At 42.1% G+C, this 13940-nt stretch overlaps 1 protein-coding gene across 2 annotated transcripts; it reads left to right on the top strand.

Moving 5' to 3' along the window:
• Window positions 1-25: 25 nt before the first annotated feature.
• Window positions 26-13661, top strand: LOC117770614. Of its 2 annotated transcripts, none has more exons than XM_034600244.1 (2): window positions 26-228; window positions 3034-4252. In XM_034600244.1, exon 2 carries the CDS (start codon window positions 3093-3095, stop codon window positions 3984-3986), a length of 894 nt encoding a protein of 297 aa, XP_034456135.1. In that variant the 5' UTR covers window positions 26-228; window positions 3034-3092; the 3' UTR covers window positions 3987-4252. The 2 variants fall into 2 exon arrangements, 1 of the variants encoding a protein (XP_034456135.1); XR_004615426.1 differs by lacking the exon at window positions 3034-4252 and adding an exon at window positions 13453-13661 and having other exon boundaries at window positions 192-228.
• Window positions 13662-13940: the final 279 nt, after the last annotated feature.

Genomic DNA, 13940 nt, shown 5'->3' with positions numbered 1-13940 from the left:
CCCCTCGGCAGCGGACCAATCGGCGCCGGTTTGATGGAATCGCTGCGGCGTGCGAGCCAATGAGAAGTCGCGTTACATGTTCTCCTCCGCTCGCAGCTCGTGGAGTGTGTGCGTGGGGAGGGGGGGAGAGTGAGTGAGTCCACAGCGCCCCCTTGCGGTCCACCTGTCCCCCCCCTCCTCCCCCTCACCTGCTCAGACATGGCGGGGAGCCTCCAGCAGAACCTCGGGGTGAGTTTAATGGCGCCTCCTCGGTGTGTGTGAATAATGGATGAATTTTTCCAGAAATAGGAGCGAGAGCGGGAAGACGTTCCGCTTCTGTCCGAAGCTCGTATGAATGTTTCATGTCGGCAGCCACGTTGTTGTTCCCACCTGCAGACCCACTTCTTACCTGTGCTGCTGCTGAAGTCAATTGAAGTTCCACCTGAAACAACTCTTTGTGCCATTGAAACACAAACACCTACACCTTCACTACTGACTTCACACTTCCTTTTCATGTTGATCTATCTGTCTATCTGTCTATCTATCTATCTGTCTGTCTGTCTGTCTGTCTGTCTGTCTGTCTGTCTGTATATCTATCTATATCTGTCTGTATATCTATCTATATCTGTTTGTATATCTATCGATCTATCTATCTATCTATCTATCTATCTATCTATCTATCTGTCTGTATATCTATCCATCTATCTATCTATCTATCTGTCTGTATATCTATCTATATCTGTCTGTATATCTATCCATCTATCTATCTATCTATCTGTCTGTCTGTATATCTATCTATATCTGTCTATCTATCTATCTGTCTGTCTTTCTGTCTGTCTGTCTGTCTGTCTGTCTGTCTATCCATCTATATTATCTGTCTGTCTATCTATCTGTATATCTGTCTGTATGTCTGTATGTCTATCTGTATATCAATCAATCTGTATATGAATCTGTATATGAATCTATCTGTATATATCTATGTATATATCTATAAAACGAACCTTAGGAATATCCAGAAAACTAAAAATCTGCTTACTTCTTTTTTTTTCTTCAGTTCCTTCCTCTGTGATAATAAGTGGAAGCTTCTTCCTCCAGTGCCTTCACTGACTTTTAGATAAAGAGTTTTAATTATTCAGTTTTTAGTCAAGTTCTTCCACAACACCTACTATTGTCTGATGCATTATTCAGCCACAAAAAACAGAGAGGGACAGCCCGGGCAAAAAGTGCAGCCCCACTCTCATAGTTTCTTACTATAGGGGGACACGGTGTTAGGCCAAGCTCTGCTTTTGTCAGCCAGGGGACATTTTAGATTAGCGGCAGTGTCTCTACATATTTTTGTGCTCTCTCTCCCTCTCTCTCTCTCTCTCTCTCTCTCTCTCTCTCTCTCTCTCTCTCTCTCTCTCTCTCTCTCTCTCTCTCTCTCTCTCCCTCTGTCCCACCACTGCATTCCTGACGTAGCATCGATGACTCAGATACAACAGGACCCAGGGGGAGTCTCCTTTCTCTCTTGTATTAAAAGCTTTTACATGGAATGGGAGTGAGACGAGGCTCTGTTGTACGTGCTGCACATGCAAACATCAACTTCACGGGCCTCAAGTTTTCATACTAAATGAACAGTGTGTGTGGCTTTGTTTATCACGGAACTGGTTTTAGTGTGAAGGAAAAGGAGGGCATGCAATTCTTACAATGACGTCCCACTGAGTTATCATGGAACAGTGGTTTGCATCTGACATCGCTGATCACCACAAGTATTAGTATGTTAATTTGGGCTGCTTCTGAGATCATAACTAGAGATCAACCACTAAATATCCGAAGATATGAGCGTTTCCTGGACATCTTGGAATCAGTGTTTATATTTGCAATATGCACCTATATGCAAACTTTAATTTTTACAGAGTAAGCTATGCAGAAAAGATTGTTTTTACATGTAAAGATTTACATGAAGATCAACATTTTACATGTTTGTTTTCTTAATTCAAGTTCTGTATAGTTGGTTGCATTTGTTTTCTTTTTATTTCTCGAAACATTTATATTTATATTAAAAAAACATCAAGCCCCAATTACCCTAACAACATCTTAGAAATCCTTGCCAATTTTGTTACATATATCAGTATCAGACATTTTTCACTACACTATTGGAATTGGCCCCATACCCTTGTGGCTCTGATCAATACAGTGACATTCTCTTGGTGTCAATGACTTGCAGCCTCCCTCAAATAAAAACTGATTTCATCAGCTCTGACAGTTACGTATGTATTTCTCTGTGTGTGTGATAAGGCAAGTCAGGTTGGAGTCAGCGGGGGTTAGTGCTCTTTTGCCCGGAGGTGAGGTAAGGAGGTGTGCACTGAACGAACGGAGAGACGGGTGGTCCGAGCGGCCGCCGCAGCCATAAATGGAGAAGCAGAGCAGATAGTGGGTGATCAAACATCACTGTCCACGTGGGACTGGAGGTACTCACTGAGGAGATGACACCCACACACACACGTACACTCATGTCCTGCACGTACAAAGCACCTGCAGGCTGGTGGGAGTATTTGCAGATTTGTCGTGGTCCAACTTTGTACTCATAGAGGATTTTACTTTTTTTCTGAAAGTAAAATACCAATGCAATTCAAAGAGCTAAAGAACTGGAACAAGATGAGCAGGGGGAAAACAAAAACAAAATATATCCCCCTTGTGCACATCTAGGTCAAATTAGGGGATAGGGCATCTTTTTTTTTTTTTTCGCCATCTGGGCTCTCGCACAGACACAGACTATTTGCAGACACATGGTTCGAGGCTAGGTACGACGACATGCAATGTGACATCACTTCCCTCTGAGGCAAGTCACCGCTCACCGACTGGAGCGTGAACGCACACCCATGTGGGGGATTCTGCATGTGTGCACGAGCGTGTGCACATGACATCACGGCGTCATCACTGCCCATCTCCCGAGCCAAAGCTGTGCCTCTTGAAGCACAGATTATGTCAGAAAGTGCCATGCTAGCAGAGCGGCTGTTGTTGTTTTCGTGGTAGCCTCGATTTACGTTCTTTTCATCCCCGTCAATCTGAAAGAGGAGCAGCACTGGACGGCCGAGACGTTAAGCCAAAGGAGAGGATTTGTTTGCCCAAGTATGAGGAAAGGCCAGAGGGCGAGCAGCTCCTCTGAGTCTGAAAAGGGTCAACGGCCATGGTTAACCGATTCCGAAGAACAGTCGTCACCGTCTGGATGTTCATCAGGTGAAGATTCGTCGTCAGATTCAGATACGGAGGCAGAGAGTGCGATGAAGAGGAGTCAGAGGTTCAGCCGTTCGTTCAGCTTTGGAGAGGATCAGCAGCTACAGCCAGAAAGGAACGAGGACGGGGAAGAAGAACCCTCACCAGAGAACTCTAAAGGAGAACCTGTCACGGAGCAGGTGACGACGGAATCAGCAGCAGAATTCGTGCGATTGGAGAAACGGGACAACTTCAGTGACACAAATGTAACGCAAAGATCAGGTTTGTTCAGGCCTCAACGATTGTGGCTGGCGATGACAAGGTGCCTCTCCCTCCGATGGCCTCCTTGTCTGTCCATCAACAGACAAACTAACAGGAAATTAGCCTATCAATTGGACCTCGACCAATCAGAGGACACGCAGTTGTCTTCCACCTCCGAGTCATCCAATCAGAGCTCTTCGAGCACATCCACCTCGGACGACAGAGAAGTGACATCGGTGAAACATCACGAAGAGGAAGTCGGGAGCAGGGTGGTTAAGAGCGCCCCACCCCCTCGTCGCGGGGTTTCTCGTTCCTCCCCCAGGTTGCCTCGAGCCAGACAAGTTACAGACTCTGTGTTGGCGTCTCTGATCTTAGAGAAAGAAATGTTCCTGAAGATCGAGCTGGTGGATTCGGGCAAGGAAAGGGATGATTTACGCTACCGGGCAGAATGGAAGCTGTCAGAGAGAACTAAGGAACTGGCAGAGGGTGTGTGGCTGTCCCGAAGCCAAAAGAATAAATATGATGGATTGACTAGTTATGGTAGTGGGTAGAGGTGTGGTTGCCTTTGACGGGGAGCAGACTTTATATCGCGACACCCATCAAGTTAGATTGGTTACTACAGATTTCAGTGAATAACCAATAACGTTGGTTTTGCATGATGGCTGTGTAAACTGCCGTGTGCTGATGCAGCTGCAGTGAATGTATCTAACTAATTGCAGATGCTATTTCCAGAAACGCAGGACTGTTGATGGTTATTTTTCCGCCTTTCTGGGTCTCTGGGAGAACATTTCATGCATGGCTAGTTCTGTGTGTTGGAAGCGAGGAAGACCCAGAATATGTAATGCGATTGTGAATAAAGGTTTTTTTGCAATGTAGGTTTTCATTTTTGCTTTTTTAAGATAATTAATTTGGAGTAAATAAAGGTAGATAGTGTGTAATGAGGCTGGAAAGGGGCACAAAATAGGATTTTACATCACAACAGAACAAGTACACATTACATTGGCACACATTAGTTACAGCTTAGTGTGGTTGATGTCTTAGGGGAGTGTGAGTTGAAGATGTGTGTCAGAGTAACTACATTTTCTAAGTGCTTTATCTCTTAATTACTAAATTCAGTGGATAGTTTTTCTCAAAAAGCCCCAAATTTAACAGATATTACAACATTATGAGACGAAAGATAATAAGGTTTTCCTCAATTTCCATCATTCCATCCACACTTTCTGAGGCAGTCACATGCGATACGACGCAGGGTGGCTGCACAATAATGATGTTACATGACAAGTGTTCTCATTATTGCTGCTTTTCCTAATAGAAGCATCCCTCATGGTAATGTGCATAAAGCTGGCAGCTATTTTTTAACACGCATGCACACGACCTCACCAGTTTTTACACGATCGAAACAAAGGGTCTGACAAGGGATGTGTACTGCTGTATGTGTGTATCCTCTCGAAGCAGTACTATTACTCACTATGACACTATACTTATAATTTCCAGAATGCAAATTGCTGGTTTGTGTGTCTCTTTATTTTTTTAAGCTGTTTAAGTCCCTCTCCAGCGGCTTATTACACTCTTAACACACTGTACTCTTCTTTGTTCTTTAAAATTACATATTCCCCTAAAAATTCCCCTTTCCTTCCTCATTTTTGACAGGGATCTATGAATATGCTAATATGGACCCTCACCCCGCACTCGAGGCTCACCTGCAGTGTTATGAGCTAGAGTGTGGATACCCGTCCCGAGCCTGTCTGCTGGGGCTTGGTCACATTGGCTGGGACGTTCAACTGGATTTTATACACTATATATGACTGTAGGGAAAACATTGGTCTCAGGTTCAGACACAAAATCTGGCTTGGTTAGTTTTCTCTCTGGCTTGGTCGGGTTCGCACATAAAATTGAGGCACAAGTCGCCCTCTTGCAAGAGCTGTTTCCAGCTTCTGAGCCCTACCCACAAGTTGACAGGATTGGTTTGTCAGTTTTGTGACATCACAAACCCTGGCTATTGGAATTTGTTTTCTTCTTCAGACCGGCATTTGTGCACTGCAGTGTTAAGGTGTAAATGCTCAGACATGGCGTTGACTGCTTATTTAGCCCCAATAGTTTTTTTTCTCCATCATGTAAAGGGCACAAAAAAACGAACGCTCGTATGCAGTAACCGTTTTAATGACACTCTGAAATGTATGGGTTGCTTGCCATTTTTTAATTTCTACTTCATTTACATCCTCATCATATCCAACACATGTCATCCACAATGCAAATTGATTCATTTAACATTTCACAACAAATTGTTCTGTCACTGGAACAATTATTCTGTTTTCTCATCCGTGTGGCTGATTATTGTAATGGTACAAAAATGGAGCGTATTTGCATTTAGGGGCTGATAATAAGAAGTGCTGGGGAAATGGAGGAGTATGAAAAATGAATAGAATGGAGTTGGAAATGAAAACACAAGGAGCTAGTTTTTTTTTGCCTTTAGTTTTACTCAGTCATCAATAATGTTGTCTGTGCTGGGAACCAGTGTGAATGTGGTGCCTATGATGTTGGTGTTCTGCTGACAAAGTGTAAATTTAACTCATGCATTGCTGCCTGTGGAACCACATGTAACTCACAGACAGATTCAGCCATAAAAGTGCATCTATATGCTTTTGTCTTGGCCAAAACATAGCATCATGCATATTTCTAAAAATGTGTTTTGAAAAGTTTTCATCTGAAGAGTTTAACTGGTGCATTTAAATACGGAGGAGCGGAGGTTGACGAAGCGTCTGCAAAGTCAACATGTGCATCTGTAAAATAGGACGAGGAGAGAAGAAGAAATGAGCCTCGTTTGTTGTGAGCCAGGAGTTTCATCCCTGAAGCAACAAAACGGCCTCATTAGGCAAACGAAACATGTGCCTCAGACGATGACACGGGGTGTTCGATAATAACTTGACTCCTCTTGGGCAAAGTGTCATTAAATACAAAATGTGTGACTCCTCATCTCTGAATCACTATAGAGCTCTGAAATGAGAAAGAAACAGCTACTCCACGACTGATGAGAAATAACAAACCGATCACAACAAACCTATCAACTCTTCAGTGGATCTTCTTGAACGTGATTAATGCATCTGATGTATGTAAATTCAATTGCAATTAGTTACTTGAAAGTTTTGCCCTTGTTGCTAGGTAATTAACTATTAGGTTTTAAATAATTTTAGTTATAAACCTTGCGGAGAAACCATTCTGCATGTTTAGCCATTGTAAAAGTGCCTGAAGAAACATCTTCCTATATAGAATAGAAAAGTGTAGGTATAGGAGGTATATTGATATAAGTATAGGAAATAGTTCTGGTTAGCCTCCTAGAGAAATTAATTGGGGAAATTGATCTAAATTGGCAGGCCTGCAAAAGTCCTACAGAGCCAGTATTTTACATCCATATATAATCAGTAATATCAATAAGGACGGCTTCATGTTAAGAGAAAAGGTATTATCTCATTACGAGTATTTGTTTTCGTTGCACAGTTACTTCTGCCATGGAGGTTTTCTTTGGCGTTTGTATGAGACGTTTGTCTCTCAGCAGGATTACTCAGAAACTACTAAACAGATTTTCATTAAAAGTTGTGGAGGGATGGAGCGTGACCCAAGGAAGAGCATATTACAATTTGAAGCGGATCCAGATAAACGAGTCGACCCAGGAAATATTTTTCATTTTCTTTAACCTGGCCCAATAGGGTGTTATCCTTGGTGGATATATGCAAATAAATCCAAATTAGTTTGGTATACGCAGGATATTTAAACGTGGGTAAACCCGATAAAAAAGGTAATTGACTCCTTTCCCATAGAGGAGTTTGTGTCTTGGTTTTTCCCCCCCCGTCACTGTCTCCCCAAATCAGTGCATTCACCCGGGTGTCACGTTTGTACCACTGCCGATCGGAACCAGATAAAAACCTGTGTCTACTGCTGAGTCTTTTGACCCGGGAGTGAATTTAGATTAAATCCATTCTCATTGCAGACAAAAGACAGATGTTAGTACGTTTTTTGACCAGTGGAAAGGAGCTTAGTCTGTGGTTTACAGTAGGATCATCCGTCTAAAAGCAAAGACGAGGTTTTACAGTTTCAGAAATGTTGTTTTCCTTTTGTCAGCACCAACCAACTCCTCCATGCTTCTCCCTTTACTCCCCAACGTTAACTTTTTCATGACTTTGTCTTTGGCTGGCCACGCCAGAAATGATCAACAAGCCTGACCTCTTCTGGCAGGAAGCACTCCAGATTGTAATTACACCATCATACTGGCAATCATCTAGACTGCCTGAGCGAACGAGAGGAGTGTGCTTCGCCTTTCTTTAAGAGCGCGACAAATTAGAGAACGGCAAGTTCCCATTTCCTGTGTCATCCTCTGTCACACAAGTGTGTTTGTAAACAGTGCCGGAAGGAACTGTCCCCAAAGATGGTTACATAATGTGGCGGTGGACAGTAAATCCAAGCAGAGGACACACGATGCAGTTGCCAAAGGACAAATTTGACTTCATGGAATTTTGTGGTGTTAGCGAGCAAACAGCGTGGCAGTAATTGCTGTAAATGAAAAACCACTACTACTACTCTGCAAATGCATTAAGCTTTCATACCCTCTCTAGATGACGTAATGACCAAATTCTTAACATAATCTCTAAATGCATCAACGCATGCAGTAGGTAGGAGGGGCAGAAATTGGTTTTACTTGCATATATATGTATATATATACTATAAACATTTGTCTTGGTCTCCACTGAAACCCTGAGATGTAGAAGTGAAGGTCTCTGTCCCTCTTGACAGGCTTTGAGTTTGTGTGTATGATAGGATAACCAAAGCAGTTCTTTGAGAGTCACATTGTGACTCAGCATCTGACTCTCTCATCTCACAGCAGTTACATCCCAAGTTGAATCCCCCAGATTTCGTGTTCGTAGGGGTTTTCTAAGACGAGACCTGTGATGGAATATATAGATGTACCTAGCTACATACTGGTAGTTGACAGATAATTCCCTGTTTGGACCAGTGAATATATTTTTATATAATTAATATTAACAATTTTATACTGCTAAGGCCCAACAGTCCCCTTAATTTCAATTCAGCCACAACTAATTTCAGAGTCTCATAGATATCGGTCCCCTAAATATGTTTAAGTTTGGTTATGAAGGCCCTATCTTACCATCTTAAAGAAAGTGCCCCCTGATCTGGATCCACAACAAAATGTAATGGGTTCTTCCCTGACCCACACGGCATCCTCCCCCCCGAAATTCGTTTAGTTGTTTCTGTGTAATCTTGTTTCCAAATAAACCAACAAACTGATAGGGGTGATAACGACTCCTTTGTGCAGCTAACATAAAAAAAATGTTTGGTTTGTGCCAGTAAATGGAATTTTATCCCCTCCTTCCCCAGCCACTTTCCTTCCTTTAGTTGCACCCTGTCATTTGCATGTGTGTGTGTGTGTGTGTGTGTGTGTGTGTGTGTGTGTGTGTGTGTGTGTGTGTGTGTGTGTGTGTGTGTGTGTGTGTGTGTGGCACAAAGCGTGCAGATGTGAGTCAGCCTCAGGTGTGGGCTCGCAGAAGTAAAACAATACCAACAGTGGCGCAGAGAAGCAAAGGGGACTCTTGGCAAGTTAAACACTTTGACTCAGGATGATGAATTGGAGTTGGAAGTCGATGGCGCGTGTGTGATCCGCGTCTGTGGAGGATAAAGGAGAGTGTGATGGATGGATCCAGCCGGGCATTTGTGATGACAGCCCAGATTACTCAGCCCTGGACACACACGCACACAGACGCACACACTTTGCATATGGCCAGATGTATGGTGACATCACTGGCTGTGCCCATAGTCTGCTGAATCTGAATTCAAGGTGGTGTGTGTGTGTGTGTGTGTGTGTCTTTGTGTGTGCTAATGCATTTATGTGCATGGAATACCAAGGTGGGCGTTATGCTACACACAGCACAGGGCTGGTTGACTATGTGATAGATTACTATCAAGAGACACCTCAACACTACTGTCTCTCGCACATACACTCCTGTGTGACATCATGTTAATACAGCAGACTGCACACAGGCACTTGTGACAGCAGCAGGGTTGTCATCTGTTTTCCATAAAGCACTTGGAAGATGCATTGAATCGGGTGGTTGGTTAACATCGCTGAGCTTTCACCAGAGTTTCACTCACAATGCAGGAGAGAGCGTCAGCCGGGGATTATGAAGCCTCGGAGCAGGACATCGCTGCTGAGAGATGGATGGGCATGATTAATGCATCATGGTGCCACTGCACCGAGGGCAAGCAGGTTCAGGGTGTGAAGCAGCTGGGGCCTTTCTTTTGTGGCGTTTGTGTGTTTTCCCTGTTCCCTGCATGTTGTGTGGGTTTTTCTACTGGGTCCTCCCGCCTCCTCCCGCAGTCCAATGACATGCAGATGAGGTTAATTGGTGTGAATGTGAGCGTGAATTTGTCTCAGGCTTGTGACAGACTTCCAAACTGTCTTTTGGCCAGTGTCAGCTGGTATTGGCTCCAGCTCCCAACAACATCCAAGGTGTAATCACTAAATTGATGGATGGACATCGCTGTCTTGTTTGTTTTGTCAAAACTTGTACAAGAAGATCTTATTCTTTAAATCTGAAATCCATAACTTTTCACATTTTTGCCTTTGTCATCTGACTTTGTAATTGTCTGTATCCAGCTCATGTATCAAGTAGAGAAAAAGTCAGCAATCAAACATGCCATTTATATGATTTGTACTCCACTATACACATGAGAATGAATGTGAATCTAAAGGTAACTCATGATTTTATTCGTGCCCGTTTCAGAAGGCTACAGTGTGATTACAAAAATATGATTGATGCATCTTGATGCATGCACTTTTTTTAATCATCATTTAAAAAAGCATATATTCAGACCATGATTCATTTTGAATTGATTTATATTTCGAATACAGCCAAATCGTTTCGAAAGCAGCAGCAGTAAAGTCCCCTCATCGACCCAATATCTAAGAGGAAATAAATCTAAAACGTCAATAACGTAAATTATATTCCTAACATCACGGCAGTTTAGAAAGAGTGAGGAACACAGATCTTCCTCCTGTCCTCCGTCCTCCTCCCTCTGCTGCCGATGTGATTCACTGCCCGCAGATGCTCTTAGAGACGGGGGGTGCTAGTTTGGAGGGGGGTGTCTACCATCCCAGCTGTGTAACAATCTGCTTTTGGCTTAACAAGCGCACTGGGGTGGACAAAGTGCATAGAAATATCGCTTTCATGCGTTTCCCACTTAAGATCATCATGTTGAGAACTGGGTTTAAATTTCTGATTATTTACTTTTCTGCACACTTATACTGTTAATATATGTTTAATCTAAATGTTTTCAAAGAACTACAGTATGTGCCTTGTGACTGCATCTCCTGGATACTTCACCTTATACTCATATAATAACTTGCATAAACTAAACCTGTGAGATGCTGTGATTGTTGTAATAAGTCATTGAAATTCAGACTTAAGTCATTTTAATAATGTTTAATTCATGTCTCCACAAACTGGAACTGTGAGAGAGTCGGACATAACCATTTCTCATTTATCAGTCAATAGAACACAGGTACCACTAAATATGCTGCAGGGTATGAAAACATTTAAATATATAAATCTAACTGTGAAACCAATAATTAGAAATATGTGGTAGAGCAGCATGATTAATACGTGTAAATCTGAGGACGCCACACATGCTTTCAATATACAGTGAGGTCATTTTAATGGATTTTTATAATGTATGGTTTCGTCTGTTTTGCTGAAGATGATGGATGGAAGTCTTTACTTGTTTAGAGATACTTTAAATATATACAAAAAACAAATGGTGTTGTGTTAATGAAACTACAGAACAAAGTCAGCCATTCCTGATGTGAGGGTCAGAAGAATCCCTGCAGGAATCCGAGTGTGTAACATGGAGAGTCGAGCCTTCAAGATCAATTCTGGTCAGGAGCTCAAATAAAAAGCGCCATTTACACAGATGTGCTTGGTTGATCATTCACAGAGGTTACTATCAGGCACTGGCCTCGGTTTTCTCAGAAATGCCTTGAGTGGTTTTCCAGTATCACAAAGCAGCCCTGGTGGAAAAATCGGCCGTGTTACACTGTGATATTGCAAAATCTTCACAAGACTGAACCTCTGGTAAAATATTCCAAATGCATGAGACATAATAAGTACCTTGTTTTAAGGTTTAACTGATCTGAATTTAAATGAATTGGCTTAGACAGAGTAGTAATGACATGAGCGCAGGAGATGTTTTTGCAGTCGGAACTAATCAGATGGAGATTTGCTGTCATAGCAACACTTGCAGTGATTTGGGTGTCTGATGTTTTCCATGCTACCCAACAGAGCCTTGTTGAGCTGAGTGCAGTTTCTCCTTTCTTCACGTCTATATTTATCCCTCAGTTTTCCTCACATGAACCACAAATCATGAAATACTTTAAGTTGGTGGACTGTGTGAAAAAAGATATAGAATAAATTAATGGTTTCTAGGTTATACATTAATTATCTTCCAGTGACAGGAGTTACTGTTCTTGGGTCAGGTTACTGAATCAAACCATCAACCTGCAGTGTTTTAATGATACGAGGCAGATGAGAAAAGAGGCCACTGAGAAATACAGCATCTAAAGTTACAGATTAACTTATAAATAAGTTACTCATATGGTGACTTGCAGATCTTGGGTGAATGTGACTTGACCCTTGTTTCCCAGCATGCAAACTCTTACTAGCAATTCAGAAGTCACTTTTCATTAATAAACATTTGTAAATGTAAAGAAACACAACTTGCAACTTGCATGTTTACAATTAACAGCCATAGAGTGAATTGATTGAAAGAATTATTGCTTAGGATGCACAGAATGTCTGAGACTGGAAAGTTTAATAAATAGAAGAGGCATCATGTGGTTTGGGTGTTTCTCGAAGATGCATGTTTTGTAAAGAGGCAGACAACATGATGCAATACATAGCATGTTACCAAACTTTATATTTCTCCCAAGTAAACCTGCTGTATGTGTTAAAGTTGTGTTGCACACAAACACAAATTTAGAGAAAAGACAGGGGATTTGTTTTTAAAACATTGCAGTTGTCCAGTTTTTTATTCTCTATTCCAAGTACGGCCCATGGTTTAAATCCCAACCGTGTACATGTGACAGTGATCTATAGCCATCTGTAACATATTTTATTTATGTATATTTACAGAAGACAAGCAAATTGTAGTGAAGAGGGACCAAAACAGGAAGTCAATGTGACAGAGCGGCAGTAAGTTGGGACAAGTTGACGCCAAACGATAACTGACAGAGGAATGTCAGTTAATCAACATTAACCACTGTTACTGGTGAAATACCTGAACTTGTAAGATTGCAGTAGTGAGACACATAGTCTCAGGGGTTGGAAAAAGAAGCATCTTAAATAGATTTTGCCTCCTGAGAATGTGAAAGAAGACATTGTTTGCCTGGTTCAATGAGTTTTACTGCCTTAGGTTCACTGGGCGTGTAGCCTATGAGACATCAGTATGTTATGTGTGAGAGACTCTCAAATCTATACGTTCACAGGAAGTTCCCTCATGTTCACAGCTGCTTGTCTGTGCCTTTACTTGCCTGTGTGACTGCATCTGTATAGAATTCACTTGGGGCTTGTTTAGACACATTTGCATCTGCCCCGCTGTGCTCACTTTTCACGCCTCAGTGAACGGTGCATAGCTCAGTGTATGTTATATGCACTGCCCAAGGGAGACTCTGGCAGTGAAGCTGCACACTTTCAACAGCGGCTATAAATAGTACATAACAATGAGACATTTTCTCACAGTTGGAATAGCTAATGATTTTATTTTGTGCCAATTCAGCCAACCCCTCTTTATATAATAAGATTTTTATAAATATTCTATTAAAATATTACCTACTTTAAAAACTTTGCTTTCATCTGATTATGTAAGCATAGCAAAAGACCATTAGTTTGAATTTTTGTGAAAGGGGTTGATTTTATTTTTAGGCGGAGTTGTATAACGCCTTGTCGCTCTCATTAGGACACCGAGGATCAAATGGCAGAGGAAGTGCCAGAGTGATGGGACAACAATATGTCTTCAAGTGGAGAGAGGGAAAAGACCTGATGGGGCCAAATGGCCTGTCAGCTATGAGCTGTCTCATTTCATCGGCCGTCTCCTTCAAGGATGTGGCCAACAAAGGTGTGGTCCTGGGAGAACAGAACGGGACCAGACAGGTAACCTGAACCTGATGTGTGACTCAAATGATGCTGTAACTTCACCAAGAGATGGGTTTGCTCAGCCGTTATGAACTCATTTAAAAATATGTTTGGTATTCGGGTTCGTCAAAGACAAATATATGACGAGTAAAACCTCCGGCTTTCAGTCTGCTGGGACAGGTTACCCAAGTTCGTGGAATAGTAATAAACATGATGAAAACTGAAGAAGCAATATACTGATAGATATGTCCACATAACTCCCCTCATAATGTGTAAAGGCCTTAGGTAGTAGAGTTAATGCCTCAGCTCCAT

This window comes from Hippoglossus hippoglossus, chromosome 11 (genome assembly GCF_009819705.1).
Source record: "Hippoglossus hippoglossus isolate fHipHip1 chromosome 11, fHipHip1.pri, whole genome shotgun sequence".
Taxonomy (NCBI): domain Eukaryota; kingdom Metazoa; phylum Chordata; class Actinopteri; order Pleuronectiformes; family Pleuronectidae; genus Hippoglossus; species Hippoglossus hippoglossus.
Note: the sequence above shows the minus strand (reverse complement) of the source record. Positions and strands in the feature narration are given on the sequence as shown.

What these genes read in the sequence shown, in the direction of transcription:
- LOC117770614 (XM_034600244.1), top strand. Translation starts at nt 3,093, where the DNA reads ATGAGGAAAGGCCAGAGGGCGAGCAGCTCCTCTGAGTCTGAAAAGGGT.